The following is an 18,245-nucleotide window of genomic DNA, read 5'->3' on the forward strand; positions in this document are numbered from 1 at the left end:
TAAAAGTTTGTTTTGTGTATATGCCCATTTCTTGAGATTTATTGTTTCCTTGCCACATTATTAAACTAATGTGATGGGTCAATTGGCATTGAAAATATGCGTAATTGAAGATATTTAATGTTTTCATAAAAAGCCTATGTTTTTGGCGGTTGTAGCAACGCTTTCTTGTTAATTTTATTTTTTTTCCTTTCCTTTGGTGGCGTCTAACTTGTTATGGATATTGACATGTTTTAATTGCTTCCTATAAAGTAGAAGTTGCCCTTTTTAATGAGTCGATTTGATAAGTATCGGTTTTAATCAATTTGAAAATGGTTGTTTTCAAAAATAGAAACGTATAATTGAACTTTGCCCATTTTGCTCTTATTTGTCGACCTGGTACCGAGTGTCATTATTGACAGGTCTCATATTCTATCTAATTAAGTACAGTTTAACTTGTTTAATTCTGGTTTTATCTGATTTTATTCATTTTGTTAAGTGATTTTTTTTCAAATATTGACATCGAATTTCGGCCGTAATTGATGTTCGCTATTATTTGATTTTTATCTTTGTCTTGTCTAGTACTCTCATTAACAGCAAGTCTCATTGGGCCTCTAATCCAGCGTTTTTTCACTTAGTGTTTGTTGAGCGATATGTGAATTTTTGTAAGTTTTCTATCTTTTCCTCATTTGGTAGACAATTAAATACAAACGTGGATGAGTGGGGTCGGAACATTATGTGCGAACGCACCTTACCGAGCACCCTTGTTGATATAATTCTTAGTGCCTGTTATAGACAATTTTTATACTCCAGTGCCAAAAATATGTGCGGGGTTTTTGATAAAAAGAGTCGGATCACATTTACAGATTCCTTTACTGAATTCAATACAATGAGAGGTTCACTTCATTTTCTCCATATGAACGCTTTCGCTTCGCAAAATTTCTTTTTCAGAAGATGCAATGGTCAGACATCACAATCACCATTCGACGTCTTCTATTTATAGCTTTATCGACAACGAAGTCAGCTCAGACAACACTGGACCCCAGGTGAAAATTAGAAAGAAATGTTTCCCGTATTTGCCAAAAATATTTATTAAGAGTCAAAACAACAAGTATTTTGTCTGCGCGGTTTTAAATTGGATCCTGTCTCGAATCCATTGTTTCGTGATCTTTTGATTACTGCCAAAAAAACAATCAAATTCTCAAGTTTTTAAGGTGTGAAATATTGATTTTCAATAGGAACTCTTGAATTTTATCCCTTTCGAATCTTAAGTCTTGGTTCATCTCTGGCTGCGATTCTAATAGCAGAAATAAAAAATAATCTCCATTTGCTGAGGCTTCACTTTGTGTTTCAGCAGTTAGCATGTGGCAGTGTAGACTGTGTTAATACATGCAATGTGGGTCCGCATAGTTGGGAGAGCTCTCGAGTGTTCGGGCTACCCGTCGAAGAAGGTAGCAACTAATTCTTGTCATACGATACTTTTTTTCTGAAAACGGTTTTGGCTTTAGGGTCGAATTCTTTGTGCTTTGTTAAAAAAAAGATGAGAAACTTGATTTTCTGTAAATTTAGCCCTAAGACCATTATTGGGCACCGTTGAATTTAAATTTCTACAAAAATTATTGGTAATTTTTCCATTGCGCTTTACTAATGGCCGTTTATTAGCCCTGCAAATTCTAAGATGTTCAAATTTGATTACTTTGAGGTCATTTTTTTTGTTTTAGATGGCCTGTGCGTGGGTGTTTACCCGAAATCAACTACTTCTCTTCAGGAATTAGAATCGAGCTATGAATCAACTCTATCCACTCTTTATCCTCAGTCTAGTTTAGTCATCATAGTTATACTATCTCATCTATTCCAATCAGATTACAAACTTTTCAATCTATTTAATCGCCAAACTTATCAAGGTGTAGATCGAACTCATATTTTGTACAACTACTATTTTGTACCGAATAGCTATGGCAATGATTCCTTCGATGACGACGGTTCGAAACCGGGTAACTTCGAACATTTTGGTGGGGATTCAGGACGAAAGAATGCTAAAATTCAAAATGAAAAAGAATCTGTGAATCAAAATGATTCTGAATTCATTGACAATAAAAGAGCTATAAGCAACTTTGCACTTTTGTCAGGCTATGCAAATTACAATCTGAAATGTGGAGCCTTTATAGCAATCGAAAGTGGTTTGCGTGCTTCGAACAGTTTAGCAGATCGAATGAAAAGGTATCGTGATTCTATGCGGGACAATTTGTACAAACATCTCGATTCCGGCATCTCAGCTTCGATGTGGGCCGGTAAAAGACCCGATGTTAAGATCGGAATATATCTCTTCAGGCTATCTTTTATAACGGGTAGTCACCTGTTGGTGCTCAATTTAGATAAACGAAGAAACTATGTTGAAAAGCTTTCACAGTACTGTTTGAAATTGAAAAATATGAATACAAGTTTGCCAGATTTTGTGACGAAATTCGCGGAAATTCAATCAATAAATGAGCCTAAATTGATACTACCGCCTCTTATTTACCCGAGGGCTTATTCGTCGAAGACTTTTAAAGATGTTGACATTCATCCCGATATGGCTATTGAAAAGGCTGCGTTTTCGAACCAGCACAACATTTCTATCAAAAGTTTCTATACGTTCATTGAAGGAGTTAATGAGTATGCAATACAGTTTGTAACATCACCATACGGGTATTACCAATCGAAGACTATCTATGTGCGTGACTTTATGGTTTTATTGCTGAACGCTCAATATAAGGTGAAGACGTTTATAGTCTCAACAGGGTCGCCAAATCAGCCCAACCGTCGATTGCAACGGGGATCTCTCTGGTTCGCGAGCAGAGTTACAATGTCGACTAAAAGTAGTAAGATTACTTGTGCGAGCCCTCAAAAGGTGACTGAGTTTGAAGGTGGTGTTGCTCATTTAGAAATGTCTCATAGTGTCTCTGTCATTTGTTTGGTAATAAAAGTTGATGTTTACCAACCTGACGGCTTTATTTTGTATAATATTCAATTGATGCCCTAAATACTCAGGTGGGTCGTGGTAGAAAAAAAATGAGGTTCAGTAAAATTTATCTCAAAATTTGGTAACTATAAATATGGTTACAAGGATATTTCACCATACAATTTCACCATACAAGGATAAGTAGCAGCAAACATATATTTGCTCAATTTTTTTTTTCATAGGCTTGTTTTTCATTCATTTTCAGAAATTCAAATTCAGAAAACGGAAATTGACGACCAGGGAAGACCAAAAATGCTCATGTACACGTTATTCAAAATCTGTTGTCGACCAGTTTGAAATGTTAAATTCGTATGACTAGTAGAATCTAAATGCACTAACTCAGCAATGTCCGATTTTTTGTGTGAAAATTCCAAAGATATAAATTATCAAATCATGAAAAAAGGACAATTATTGAGAGTAAAATTCAATGAACCGACAAAACTCCCAGTGTTTCATATTGGCTGTTTTTTTATTTATTTCATTTGACACTCGGATTTCTAGTGTCTGATAGTTTAACGCATCAGATTTTTTTCCAGAAAAAGCTACAGGTTCCGGATATCTACGTCAGTTGATTGTTTTCAGGGTTTCTTTAAAAACGGCAAATACAGTCTTGGGTATACAATCTAACATATTAACACTTTGCGATATTTCTGAAAACATCTATCGCAGGCAAAACGCCCTTCAATTTATGTGTCAATAACAATGAAATTACAATTGTGTTCAGGATTCAAATGAAGGAACTGAAAGACAGTAATAACTGGTTAAAGAATTTGATTAATATGCAGATTAAGTGCACTGTTTTATGCACAGCAAAGATTTTAAATAGCTGTGCGGTGCTATTTTTGGCCTTCTATTGTTTTTGTTTGGCATAGAGATAATTTGTCATGACCCTATGATGTCACACCCTCTTATCAGCTTTTGTCCATTCGTCCACGCATTATTTTGACTGAGATGCCAACATGGCTTCATTTTCAGATTTCTGAGTTAGTTGGTCATTTGCGTAAATCTTTTTTGGTCGCAGTCGACGAACGTAACTAGGAAAATTACTTTTCCTCTCTCAAGTAGATTTTTGCTAACTTTATTAGTAGAGTTGAGGATAATTGAAGATATCTCAATGTAATTGAAGGATAGTTAAGCGCAGCTTAGCATTATTTAAACATGGCAAAAAGTGCTAGAGAACTGGTAATTTGAAGCTATATGTATGCGAAGCTTTGGGAGTTTTCTGGCAATCTCGCAGCTTTGTTTATTTAGTTCTTGAAGTGAGGGTTTTTGAATAATTTGAATTAAATGTTTAATTGCTCTTGAACGAAGTTCATAGCAATTATTGTAAGCGTGTGTGTCTTTTTTATGCAGAATTTTCGCTCGACGGTTTTGACTTTTCGAGTGGCTTTTACGCCCTTGACTTTTTGCGTTTCGCGTGATCTTAAATTCTCTCTCAATCACAATATCAAGCAGCTGAACTCAATTGGCGGCAATTTAATACTAAAAGTCAAATGAAAAGTGCGCTTAAACTGGTGCCATTTTTCACTTTAAATCAATAGTGGTATATGTTAACCTCTAATGTAGTTATTTGAAGCCCATTATTGAACTTCTCAGTCCCATTCAGACTCCCCCCCCCCCCGACTGAAGCAGTCTCAAATTGATTTTGGAGCTCCCACTGGTCGTTTGAGAGCAATTCTTCCGACGTTTGGTCGGTTATGTTTATTTATTTGGCGAACTAGTTGTTAAATTAATAACTTGATTGTTTTGCACACTAGGTCCTAAAACTTATTTAAAATTATTAGATGACGAGGGAAAGATTTCCGAATTATCATCTGATAAAGGTTGGCATACTTGTCACTTTTGCACAGAGGCAAACGTGTTATTCTATTAAAACGGCATTTCAACCAAGATATTGGGCATTAAAATTGTACCTCTTTGACTTCATTGGCAACGAATGAATCGTTATAGCTGTAATTCTCAACTTGGCTGCTTTATTTTGTAAAATTATCAATTAATGACCTAAATATATAGGTAGGTGTTGCTAGAGTGCCAGAAACTGAGGTTACAGAACCGTTTGTCTCATGTTTTGGCAAGGTTAAATATGATTAATATTTCTGAGAGTGAGCAGAGGGAAAGTTAGTGTCAATTTTTTCATCGGATTATTTTAAGGCTTTGAGATTGGAATTAAACGTAGTATTCAAACAGGCAATAATGGGAGTCACTCGGATGCACAATTTCAAATTGCTTTTATTTTTGAATTGTGCGTTTTAGAAAGAAAGAATGAAAAGATGATTAGGTTTTTCGTTACGAAAAGGACAATCTGATTGAGATATAAAATTTCTACAACTCTTAGAATCTCAATGGGCGAATTTTGCTATAATGTTTTTTGAATACCAATGTTCTGATTATTAAAGACATTATGACAATCAATAAGTAATTTTTTCTACAACCTTGATTTGAACATTCTGTGTCATGAAAATAAGAACAATTATTGAGTGTAAATTTAATGGCCAGATACTCATTTTGTTTGTTATTAGTTTTTACTGTGCCCCCTCCCACTGGTAAAGAAAACAAGCAACCCAAAATTGCCGGTCGTTAATCATCAGACTTGAAAGGTTGGCTTAGATCAAGAAGGATGACTCCCGCTAGGTGGCGTTGGAAGAGTCGCAATTTGGAGCCCCTCCATACGGTTTTGAGCAATTTCTGGCTATAGGGCCCCTAGTCCCTGTTTCAACAATTGGGCAGTTCTTTTTGTGGGACCTTCGATGGTGGAGCAATGGTTCTAAACGTTTTCTGATGAGTTTGTATGTCTGACGGCACGTAGCCAAGCGTTTGGCATGAGTCTTTTTCGTCGTTATTAACATCTTGCAGGTCTTTAAGACAAAGCCAAAGCTTTGCTGTTCTAACTGCAAGATTTAGTTTAATGTCTCGTAGAAGAATTTGTGGTGCTAGTGTTTGTTCTTTGTTTTCTTGCTCCATGTCTCGATGACCATCGACGGGCTTTGTCGAGTCTAGCGCCTTTATTATTGATATGCGTATCTCGCGTTACGGCGAATTGCAACTCATACACCTGTACTGGCTTAACGCATTTCAATCAGCGGACATTTGATTTTCATTGTTAGAGTAATGCTGACTAGCGCAGGTCTCAATTCGACAATAGATATTCTATGTTTTGTGCAGTTACTCCTCACAGCTTCCTCCAAATCAGATAGGCCATTTACTATCGAACGCAGATACTGAAACTCAGTGATTTCTGTAAGTCCTTTCCCTGGAGGGTGACATTACATGGTCGATCTATGTTTTCTGTCAGGACTTCAGTGTTTGAATTTAATATTTTCATTCCTGCCTCCAGGCTTAATTGAATTTCCTCTGCGCTTTTTGCTTACTTTTTGCCATTCCCATTACGGCATAAGCATAAGCGGGATCTTTTAGGCCTAGACTTCTTTTGCAGACTCAAATTTTAGAAACGTTGTTCAAGATCATTGTCACATCCTTCTCCGAGATCTCTCTTGTATGAACTTGTCTGTTGAATCATTTTTCCTGTGAGCATTCTCATGTATTTGCCGTATTAGGCTTTTGAGGGGGATCTCAACTTCACAGATATAAGCATGGCTTCTGTCAACCGAGTCAAAAAATTTAACTAGACTAATAAAGGCCAAAATCTATCTGTCCCTATATTGTCTGCAGAGTGCTTCTTGCTTTTCGGAAACCAAATTTCTACTCTTCCTGTTTGTGATCTGTTTGAAATCCTGTTCGTCCTTCAACTCTGCTTTTGGTTATTTTGACTTGAAGTTTGCCGTCTACTTCTATTAAGAATGGGGACCGATAATTGTTTGGGTCTGATTTCAGTCCTTGAACAAACTAACGACTTTATATTCTTGGGGCAGTTTTGTTCTTTCTGTCCAAATGCGCTTGAGCACTTTTGTGCGAAGAGGAACTAACTCCTTTATGAAAAGCTTTTGATAAAATTCTTGAAATAGATTTTTTTGGGGCCGCTGATTTTGTTATGTTTTAACCAAGTTACCCAATATGTTACATGTTACGCTTTCTACGGTTTGTCTTGACTGCTCTTTATGCCTTTAAAGGTTCTTCATTTCAGTTCTCTATTTAGTTTTTCTCGTTTATCGTGCAGTTTTAGTCTTTCTGTGCGTACAGTATATTCGCTGCCTTTCCCCCGAGGCGTTGGTACTTCGCTTGACTTTAGCTGAGCAGCATAGAGTAGTCAGTTTTTAATCAATAGAGGCTCTTCAGCGACTCTGTTTTTTTCAGATAGCACATGAGTCGCTGTGTTAACTTTTCTAAAACATTTTATCATAGTTCTGCGAGCAGTTCTCACTGTTGCATGTTCTGGAGTTGATGGTAGAATGGAGTGGTTTTTGCTTGGTAGATCTTTTTTCGCAAGCTTCCTTAGATTCGGTTTTGGCCATTTTTTATTGTAATCTGCAGGATTGAGTTCAGACTATCCTCCCAAGAGCTTTTAACGCTAAAAGTTTTGCTGTCGGCAACTTGGTCAGTGTAAAATGTTTCAGAAAATGCTCATTCGTTCTTAGATGTCGCCATGAGCATTTCCGGTCATGACTTTCCAACAAGAAAATTTTTACGATTCCGTTTGTGTTCAGCAACATATTCGGCAAGGAGGCAACTGTTCCCGCTTTATCACTGCCTTTCGAATCTGTCAGGACAGATATTCATTCAGATTTATGTCAATCGCTGTATTAAGGTCTCCCAAAATGAGCATGTCTCATAATAGAGCTGACCTTAACTCATGGTGCTTTCTGCCAATTTCTTTAAGTTTCGTCTTTACATTCGATGGAGGCATAGGTGATCACAAATTTCAGTCTTGCTGTCGCTGTTTCGACAAGTGCTTTCGTATTCTTTGAAACCGAAATGAATTAAATTATCTTCACCAGTTTTGTGCTGTAGATCACTCCGACACCGGCTGATGTTCTTTACAGCATAGGGTACATCACTTTTGTTTGATTTGCATTCACCATGTGTTCTCATGAAAACCTTACAGGTCTTGTTCATCGCAATTGTTCCTGAAATATCTATGGATTGCGTATATTTATCTTCCAGTACAAAATTTTCAAGATTTTCTAAAAGATTTCAAAAACAGTATTGAGTTGCTTAAAAGTTTTTGTTCTCATGTTACGTATTGCCAGCTTGCAAAATTTTTGACGGCATCTAGTGAAGACAAACGGCCTTCATTTTGCCGTGTTTGTAATAATTCAATTAACGCTTACACTTTTTTTCATTATTCTGATGAACTGAGAGACCGCGATAACATATTCAAGAGTCTGATTAACGTAGGAAAATGAAGCAAATCACTAGCTTCATTTGTCATAAGTCTTATACATTCATATATATTTTCGACTCATGTTGTTTCGAAACTTCAATTTGTATGATTTCTTCCTATAAATGAAAATAAAGTGAATAATACCTACAATCTTACTGTTTAAAGTAATTTTTCATGCTGAAGAATAAAAAACTTTTGTTTTTCCTTAAAAGATTTATCTTTTCTTGCTATTCGAATATCTGGTGGCAGCTTGTTCCATTTTTGTAACATTTAAAAGAAACTCAAAAAGTTTTTGTGAACTATGCTTCCTTTTTGCAGAAGAGACGTTCAATACCCTTACTTTGAAAAAACTGATGAAACATAGGCCTAGTTTAAGTATGTCAACCGTTAGTAGAAGAGACATTGAAATGAGTTTGTTTTACACTTGAAGCGAAGAGAACTGAGAATTAACTAGAGCAAAAAAGCGAACTCTGAACTACATGTTAAATCATATATTTGCTAACTGTTATTTTACTCCATTCAAATTTAAATGGGAAAATGACAACATCAAATAATGTTACCTCAGGAAAAGGGTAAGTGGAGACCTTGAAAACCAGAAAAAATGCTTGCTTCCCGTCGCTTCGTTACATGAGCGCTCCAAATCTCAAGGGGGAGAGAACCAGACAAGCGGGAAATGAAACCGATAACGATTTTGAAAACATTATTGTAACTAATCCGGATTGCCTTAGGTTTCTGGTGTTGGAAACCGAGGTTTCTCATTTTCAGGGTTCTTATATTCAGGGTCATATTCCCGCTGTGGCTGGTTCTTCGCGTGTCTGCAAAAATCTTGTATCAATTGGCCAATTTCTGCTATTGTGTTTTCTGAGGATTTTTGTTTGCCAAGCGCAATCAACTGAGGGTCGATGGCAGTTAAGTTGTAAGCTTGTTCAGCAGTCATAATAGAAAATCTGGCAACTTCAGTTTTTCTGGCTACTGTTATTGGGTGATCTGTAATGTTGAGCGCAGCTATTTGTAAGGCATTGTTTTTACCCACTGTGCTTAGCGATGATGTAAAACCTAATTCGGTTTCTTTTTCCAGCACTTCGTCAGGGATTATTATTCTACTTTGGTCGTCAATTCTTTCGGCTGATCTTAATAGTTGGCATTCCAGAAATGAACGGTCATTAGGCATAATGCTAGTTTTCTTAGCCGTGAAAACTGGAATTTTCTTTGGTTGAAGCAGTCTTCTGGCTTCATTTTTGGCTTAATTTCATTCAATTGTACTGTTATATCGTTGAAATGTATCAGATTCTGAGCTGCAAGGATAGTTATTTCGTGTTTTTTGAAAAAGGGGTGGCCAAGTATTTTTGAGTTAGCAAAGGTTAGTACAAGTATTACAATTTCAGTAAAAAAAATTGGTGCGCTAATTGAAAGGATATCTCGACCTTACAGTTTACATCAATGGTCCATTGCGATGGCTGTTATCTTTAGCACTTTTGTATTGGGGTCAGTTATCAGTTCGTCATATGTTTTCTTGCTAATGACATTTGCGCATGCGCCTGTGTCGATTAAGGCGGGGCGGTTAATAGCTAAAAAGTTTGTAATTTAACGTATGAAAGTACTGATTTATTCGTTTCCGTTACGTTATTTAATGTTAATAAGGATGAATGATTATATATTGTGACTGTTTATTTGGCTCATTTGTTTTTTCTATTGGGTGGCTTTAGAAGTTTTTGTTTTCTTTGGAATGGAAATGAGGTACCTTTTGAATTGTCTCTGCTGCGACGGTAGCATTGGCTCGCCGTGTTGTTTAGGTACCCGCAAATATAACAAAACGCGTTACTTGCCTGCGTAACTGGAATATATGGCGTAGCAAGCATTCTTGTTTCCATTTGAAACTCTGTCGATAGGGGTAGACCCTAGATTGATACGGTTGATTGAAGCGTGGTTGCAACCCTCGCAAGCTTGAGCCTCTGGGCGACAAATTTGATCTGATAAGGTTACCTCTATTCGTTAAGCCTGTTCTAAAACTTTCGGTGGATGGCTTGGTACTGTGAGTTGTATATGAAAGGTCTGGGCTGGTTTGTTCTGGATATGGTTGTTGTTTTCAATTGTGTTTGTGTCTATTGGTGAGCTTTTAGCTTGAATCTTTTCGTCCAGTTTTCTTTTTGTCGTTTCATTTGATCCTGGTTTGCTGTTAGTTTGGAAAGGGCATTGATGAGGTTTTCTGATAAACAAGGGCTCACTGCATTGAATCCATCTTCTGGGTAATCCTCTTTTCGACACTTTTCACGGATTGTCATTTGTTGTCTGGCAAACGTACATAAATCTTGCACTGGTGTTGCGGGAGGTTGTTCCTTTATTTTTGACCTCAACCAACCCGGCAATTATTTTATGAATATCCGTTTTACCTGCTCTATTTATGGTCTTCAGTTGCTTATAAGCGGGCCGCTTGTGTTGCTGTTTCACTGTCACAACGTATTTGTGCAGCTGGTGCTGGATCAAGTTCCGCCAACGCTAATGGGGCTCCTGGAAGATCTGGCGCAGGATGTGCTCATTGTGCTTTTGTTTGTAATGTAACAAGGAAATTGTCTGGTGTATCTTTTTTTGAATCGAGTTTCTGTTCGAGCTTCAGGATGTGGACTTCTTGTAACTGCACATCACAAAAATGATCTCTCAGCGCTGCCAACGTTAAATCGACGTTCGCTCGTGATGCTGCGTAACGCGTTTGAAAAAAGCGTAATGCTGCATCCCGTAAATGTAGTTGTAAAGTCTGCTTGTTGACCGACTGAAACTGCTGCTACTCCAATTATGCCTCGAAAAAGCTGTTCGAATTCCCAAACGTTTTCATTTTCTTCACCACAAAAAGGTTCAATTGTAATTTGTGCATTCGGTGCCATATTGTGAAAGGGTTTTGGTTATGTTACTGCCCTGTTTTTAGATTAGTTAGCACCACAATAGTTAAATTCAGGATGAGTTTATTTGGAACTTACTCGCCCCTCAGGATGAGTTTATTTGCCCCTCAGGATGAGTTTATTTGGAACTTACTTATTTCTTTTCTTATCTCTTGCTTGTTTCCTGTTTGTTTTGTCCCACTTTCTCCGTCCTCTTTGTTGTCTCATTCAGGCGCACTGTTGCTTCTATGGGAGTCTCCAATTGATCACTCTGTGGGTTTTCACATCTGATGTTTGAAGGACTATTTTCAAATCATCACCAGAGATGGTAAGGTAAAGGTAAAGAAAACTGACGAAGAACAGATAAATACAAAGAATGGGAACAATGACGAGGGGTAGTTTGTAGTAAACATCTGCAATGACATTTGTATTTATTTAGAGCTTAAAGTACTCTTTTCATTATTTCGAATCAAAAGTTTTCTTTACCACTGATTTAACCAGAAAATTTGATTATAATTAATTTACTACTAGAATTAGATTGAACGTTCAGTCCTGATAATTGAGGTTATTGTTTCTGTATAATGAATAATAATTTGGTGTTGGTTGTGTTTCAATTTTCAAATATTAAATCAAACTGGTTTTTGTCAAGTCGAAGTGCGTTTTTCTTTCTATTTCCTCTTCTGCTAAATCAAATTCTTGATGATCTCAAATGAAGTTATGGCAATGATAGGCTTCAAGATAATTAAGGTTATTGTTTCTGTATAAGGAATAATAAGTTGATGTTGGTTGTGTTTCAATTTTCAAATATTAAATCAAACTGGTTTTTGTCAAGTCGAAGTACGTTTCTCTATTTCCTCTTCTGTTAAATCAAATTCTTGATGATTCTCGAATGAAGTTATGGCAATGATTCTATTTTTATATTCCTCTATCCAACCAATAAAGAAAATACGAGCTAATTGTTCTTGGAAGTATGCGAAGGTTACTTCTGCGAAAGTGTTCGGTAGGTTCGGACTGCCATACGAAATAATATTTACAGGATTTTCAAATTGTAATTCATTTGATGACTGAATATGTGTGAGTATCTCCTCGAAATGTTTAGACATCACAATAGTAAAGTTCAATAGAATTTTGTCACAAAATTAATAGCATGAGTTATCAAAGAACTTTGTAACAGGCTGTCATTACTCCTGTCACCATGTTTTATACCTATTTTGATATAATTTGGCGCTTAGTAAATTCTGTGATGTGTTGTTAGGAGTAACTATTATGTGATCACAGTAGTTTTCTTTTCCCAATTAACTAGCTTATTTTTTAAATAGCTACGAATGGCGTTTTGCGGCTAGTCTTCGGTGTGCATTGTTGACAGCTCAAACCTAAAGAGTTGACCAGGCTGAAAAGTTAAATTAGTAAATCAACTGGTTGATATCCTCACTAATTTTTCTCTTCACTCTGTTCGAGGTTTTCTCTATAAATTTTACATTAATTTGTTTACACCAAATTCAACAACATAAACAGTTTCCATTCCGTGTATATTTAAAGCGGATGTATTTCTTTACTTTAGGTATAAACCATATATAGAAATCAAATAAGCAACTTGGTTGATAAACGGATACAATTTCTTAGTATTGTCATTAGCTATATAAAGTTAAAAGCTAATAAAAGCAAAATGTTCTTTCAGTAGAAACGGGACGTTACACCTTTTTATTTCTTACTTGTTACATAAACTCGTTATTCAGATGCCAATTATCTCATTATTAGGCTTCAAGATGGCGCAATTCTTTATATTTTTTAAAACGAAATTGATTATGGTTTTAACGGCTTCGACATCGTTTTCTTGCAAAATTTATTGGAATTTTTGTTTTATAGATAAATGAGCTTCCTTTTTGTTTTTTTATTCGCCTTTGTGTCGATTTGGGTATCATGTCTGTTGCTCTTAGATAAACCTACCACGAGGAAACTGAATTCCTCAAAGTCCTCAACTCAATTGTTTTCTGGCATCTTAGCTACCTTGTTAGATGGTGGAGCCTCAGCTCTCGTTTAGTACGAAAATGTAGATTCATGCATTTTCTGTCCTTCATTCAAGAAAATCGTTTTTTCTATGTTTTTAGTGTTTTAGCGAGACCCAACTGAGATGTTAAAAGGGCGTCTGTTCACTTGTGTAGTAGTTAAATTGTCAATAAAGTAGCTTATAAACTAGTTTACAATATCTGTTTCATGCTCACTCCCAGCATAAAGAAATAGCTGTTCATTAGATCGCTCGATTATCATGGGCTTCGACCTGAAATAAAATGAGATCTTCAACAACGCGTTTTGACTGATAGGTGATAGCAAAAAAAATTGGTAATCGCATAAAGCTTTACCATAAATAATATTTTCTCAATATCCGTAAGCTGCTATGATAGATAAATGGAAATGATGATAGCAAATGTAAACAACAAAAATATTTCATGGAAAAGTTTCATACTCCCATTTCATCTGGCTAATGAACAGATATTTGACGTCTTTTGTGGAACCAAAGACACCTTGTCATCCTTGATTCATCATCTATTCAGAATTATTGAACATTGTAAATTAAGTGTATTTATGTACTTGTTTTCTTACAATAACTGGCCAATCATGAACTACTTCTGATCTCTGTCAATCACATTAGCTAATACCACCAAATCGAAGTCACTGCTGTGTAGATTAATTGATTCAAATTTTGAAAAATATTTCATACTTCGTAGAATTATTTGAATGCTGTTATTTATTTGATGAATTAGATATTTAAAGTAAATCACAACAAAGCTTAATTTATTTTTCACACTCAGAAGTTTTTAATCTCATCTCTGTTTTAGATTTACTTCTGATGAGTACAGTTAAGAACTCAATCTAAATTAATACCAGGAAACTTAAGTTGTCTAACTTCTACGAGCCGGCAGATTACCGACGGACAGCTACGAGCCGACAGATACCTAAATGAAGTGACGGAAATTTCTTAACAGGCCTTAAACTACTAAACCCTGTTTTTCCAACAAAACTTCTGTGAACATTTTTTAAATCCTAAAATAATGTTTTCAATGTTTATGTGGATACGAATGATAGTGGTCAACTAATTTTTGTGCCAGCGTATATGGCTGAAGGGGTTTATTGTTTATTCAAATTTAGAATTCCAGTTGGCATAAATTTTAAGTACAAAACGGTAAGGATGCATAGAACTAATATGCTAGCCAAGAACCAGCAACAGACATTGTCCTTCTAGGCTGGACCTTCTGAAATAGGATGAACATGACGAATGAGAAATAATTATTTTAACTATAAACCAAAAAAGTCTTAAGATAAGACACTATCGACTATTATCAATTAATCGACAAAACTAGGTATCTGTTATGTATCCGTCACTTTCGATGAGGAGCAACAAAAACTAAACAATTTATGACAATAAACTGTAGCTACGCGCTAATTGTTGTCTGTTGTAGGATGCAGGTTGGTGGGACGTTATATAGTGCTCTTTTGCTCATTTTCACGAGAACTTTCAAGATTAACTTTTGGTAATATTTAAATTATCGTCTTGCTGTAAGAATCTGAGTTGGACTCTTGGGTTTATTATTTCCTATTTTATTGGATAGATTCGTTGTTTTTTGGAAATTTATTGTCTGATATTAAGCTCTTGTATATTGACTCAGAGCCAGTTGTTTGATTGTATATTGAGATTCAGAGCCAATAAACATGAAAAAAGCTATGTTCCTACGAGCAGAGAAAAAAAATATATTTGTTTTGTTTTTCGTGGTGTTCCAAACTTTATTTCGTTTTCTATATTTACATAAGTTGTCAATTAATAACTGAAATCGGCTATTCGGAAATGTTCACAAAACTCATGTGATTTTTTCAGTTATGGTAATTTCTGTCGTTTTTCGCCCTTCTTTATTTTTGAGTCATCTCAATTGCTCTCAATTTGAAAATAAAGTTCATTGTGAGCAGTTGAGTATCAAAGCCATTGTAGCGTAGTGTTTAAGATGACCGATTGCTGTTCCGGAGGTCGCTGGGCGAACCTTGATGAGGTCGGATTTTTTTCACCCATTAAAATTGCCTAAGTTTCACCCCTAATTTAAATGATTATATTGCACCCGCCTGTCGATTGAGAGCAATTCATCCGACGTTCGTTTGTTTTTGTTCAGTTTTTATTTCATGGTTTTAATGACTTCCTTATCAGGTGGCCATAAAGTAATAGCGAATTGTGTGACGTTTAGTCTTATCAAAGCCATGTATCATGGGAACATCGAGAATCTAAACAATGTCTTCAGTGTACAGCTGGTGGTTTTTATGACTCACACTGTTTTGAAAAATATTATTGAATTTTTAATAGCCACCCTCCTCTTCTCAGCCGGCTATTATATTGCTCCTAATTTTATTTTTTACAGTTCGAAGATTTTGAACTGTATTGGGGCCTTGACTTTTTTTAAGATCTGTTCATACGTTGGAATGATTTTTGAACTCAAATTGGAGCGACGGTTTTGGTCACGCTGAAACAGGAAGGGGAGCGAAAAAGCGAGCAGTTTAGCCGCGTGAAACGTGAGAAAAATGTGTTTGAACAAAAATTTGCTCTCTCGGTAATGTTTGTTTGTTTTCACATTTGCATTTTAGCATTGATTTTTATGCTTTTTTTCGATTTTTTGGATCTATTTTTTTGAAATGTTTTTCATCCCAAATCCAATTGCTGTCAATTCTATGTCTAGATTGTTTCTTTAGTCAATGGATGTTATTTGAATTGTATATCAGGACTTGCCCTGCTATGTTTTTTACTACGTGGAACAAAAATTTGATTCGCTTTACCTCATTTTGCCGCTTTTTCGACATTTAGCGTGAAATATTCTTGACGTCACAGCTATTTTAAATCTTCTTGCATTTTGCTCACAGTGTTTTTTAACAGCAGTTGCTCAGCAAAGCAATTCAAAGCTCTCAAGGTATAAAAAAACATGAAATGAGAAATAGAAGCGGGATAAACCCATAAAGCCCAATTTTAGATGCCCGTTAATTGAACTTTCTTCTTATAAGTCTTTAGTTACCATCTGTATTGATTTTTGGTATTGATACTAGTCCCTGTATCCTCTCACTAAGCAACAGGAGTATGTTCAAATACGAAATTAAATCAAAATAGTTTGCACTTTGAAAATGTTTGTACAAAAATTGAGTTTTTGAAATTGTACAAAATTTAATTTCTATTCTTCTAATCACAATCCTGGTTATGGGAATCAACTATGGCTGTTTTCCGGCAATCTGCCGGGTATGTTTGAGTTTGTCTGTTATTTTTGTTGTTTGTTGTTGCGCATTCACCAACACGCATTCACCAACACCAAATTGCACTTTCTTGCGCATTCACCAACACCAAATTGCACTTTCTTGTTTTTCTGGTTGACGAGGTTCTCTGATTTTTGTGAAAATTTTATACTGTCCTTTTTGGTACTTTGTCTCTCTGGTCTCCGCAAAGTTGATGTACTAGCCCGGAGGCACTAATTTGCTTTGGAGTTCCCAGGATGGAATTATCGTTCAAATGTTAAAGTAGCTCAGTAAATTGAACAGTACTCATGCCGTTGCTGCTTTGGCCTCAATGTGTAGTGGTCGCTTTTTGAAGTTTAAGAGCTCAACTTTGCTGATTTTTCAAATCTTCACGTTTTCTGATTTTTTGTTAAAAAGGTGATGTCAATTCTCACTCTCTTTAGTAAAGCTTCTTAGGTCACTTGCGTGAATTTTTTTCATCATACTCGACCTAACTGACTTTACTCACTCAATAAAGTGGCATTTGCTCTCTTTAAAACTTTGGTTTAATTATTGTAATAGTTTATGATCAAAGGAACCCAATTGTAGTATAGGTCCTTAATAAAGAAGAGTGGGTGAATGCCTGATTACTGTATCGCATTTTTTCACATAGTTTTTCGAGCGGAGTCGGTAAATTTTTCGGCTTAATTCTGTATGTGTTTTTCCCTTTTTATACGGCCTGCAAGTCTACTTCATAGCTATTCCGACAAGCTGACGGCTGTGCTTTGTGCCATTTTAAACACAAAAAAATGTATTTGATTTTTTTTGTAATTTTACAAAATTTTTGAACAAATGAAGTTTCTGTATAACTTGCAAGTAGATTAATGTGTAGATACGTTTTATTGGCATTTTTAATAGCCGCAAAGAAATAGCGGCTATTATTAATCAGGCATTCACCCATTCCGACAAGCTGACGGCTGTGCTTTTTGCCATTTTAAACACAAAAAAATGTATTTGATTTTTTGTTCTAATTTTACAAAATTTTTGAACAATTGAAGCTTCTGTATAACTTGCAAGTAGATTAATGTGTAGATACGTTTTATTGGCATTTTTAATAGCCGCAAAGAAATAGCGGCTATTATTGGGGACATGTTGGGTTTTTAACTATTCGAAGAATTTGAATTGTATTGTTGCTCTGTCTTTTCAGATCTGTTTTGCTTTTTTCGGTTTTTGTCTCGTCATTGGGAAGTCAAATTAGAGCGGTGATTTTGGTCACACTGAAATAGTAAGGGGAGCGAAAAATCGAGTAGGTTTGAGGCGTGGCTTTTTTCAAAATACCTTTGAAGTGAAGTGAGAAATTGGTGTTTGAACAATTTTGAGGTTTTTGAGGTGGATTTTTTTCAGGTGCGCCAATTTGACTTCTGTTTTCAGAGTTTCCTCTCCTTCGGTGCGTTTAAGGAGGTACATATGTGTTCTAATTGTGCCTATTTGGCTAATTATCTATTGTCTTATCACTTAGTATCTTCAATGACAAGTCTGATTGGTTGCTAATAAGGCATGAAAGAACCTAATTGATGGCTCCAGTTAATAGCTAGTGGTTTTCGTGACTTTGACACCTCTTTTTCTCAAAAATTTTTGAGTTCTGCAGGTATTTTTTGTACTTTTTGATGTCTTATCTTTTTTTCTCATTGGGGACAGGTCTCTGATGCTGCTAATACGGGTTGATTTTAACGATTTAATAGTTTTTGTTCAAAGCTAGTGCTTTCTATGACTTCGACACTAATTGTTTTTAATAATAACTATCGGATTTTTTGAGTTTTGCGAGTTTTTTTCAACTTTGTCGTCTTAACTCTTAGTCTCATTATTGGCAGGTCTCTTTGGT

The 18,245-nt window shown here is 35.8% G+C and overlaps 2 protein-coding genes across 2 annotated transcripts in view; one reads left to right on the forward strand and one right to left on the reverse strand.

Annotated features, from left to right (window-relative positions):
• LOC142350815 (acetyl-CoA acetyltransferase B, mitochondrial-like) overlaps window positions 1-18,245 on the reverse strand; it is a 406,383-nt gene that overhangs the window by 293,800 nt on the left and 94,338 nt on the right. The gene's annotated exons all lie outside the window — the stretch shown is intronic.
• Window positions 807-3,066, forward strand: LOC142351199 (uncharacterized). The gene is made up of 3 exons (XM_075403319.1): window positions 807-1,022; window positions 1,331-1,427; window positions 1,698-3,066. Exons 1-3 carry the CDS (start codon window positions 936-938, stop codon window positions 2,996-2,998), a joined length of 1,485 nt encoding a protein of 494 aa, XP_075259434.1. The 5' UTR covers window positions 807-935; the 3' UTR covers window positions 2,999-3,066.

The sequence above is a fragment of the Convolutriloba macropyga genome, chromosome 12 (genome assembly GCF_964194025.1).
Source record: "Convolutriloba macropyga chromosome 12, txConMacr16.3, whole genome shotgun sequence".
NCBI classification, from domain to species: domain Eukaryota; kingdom Metazoa; phylum Xenacoelomorpha; order Acoela; family Convolutidae; genus Convolutriloba; species Convolutriloba macropyga.

Coding starts and splice junctions, on each gene's coding strand:
- LOC142351199 (XM_075403319.1), top strand. CDS start 936: ATGGTCAGACATCACAATCACCATTCGACGTCTTCTATTTATAGCTTT. Junction 1,023..1,330: donor CAGACAACACTGGACCCCAG/GTGAAAATTAGA, acceptor TTTGTGTTTCAG/CAGTTAGCATGTGGCAGTGT. Junction 1,428..1,697: donor CGGGCTACCCGTCGAAGAAG/GTAGCAACTAAT, acceptor TTTTTGTTTTAG/ATGGCCTGTGCGTGGGTGTT.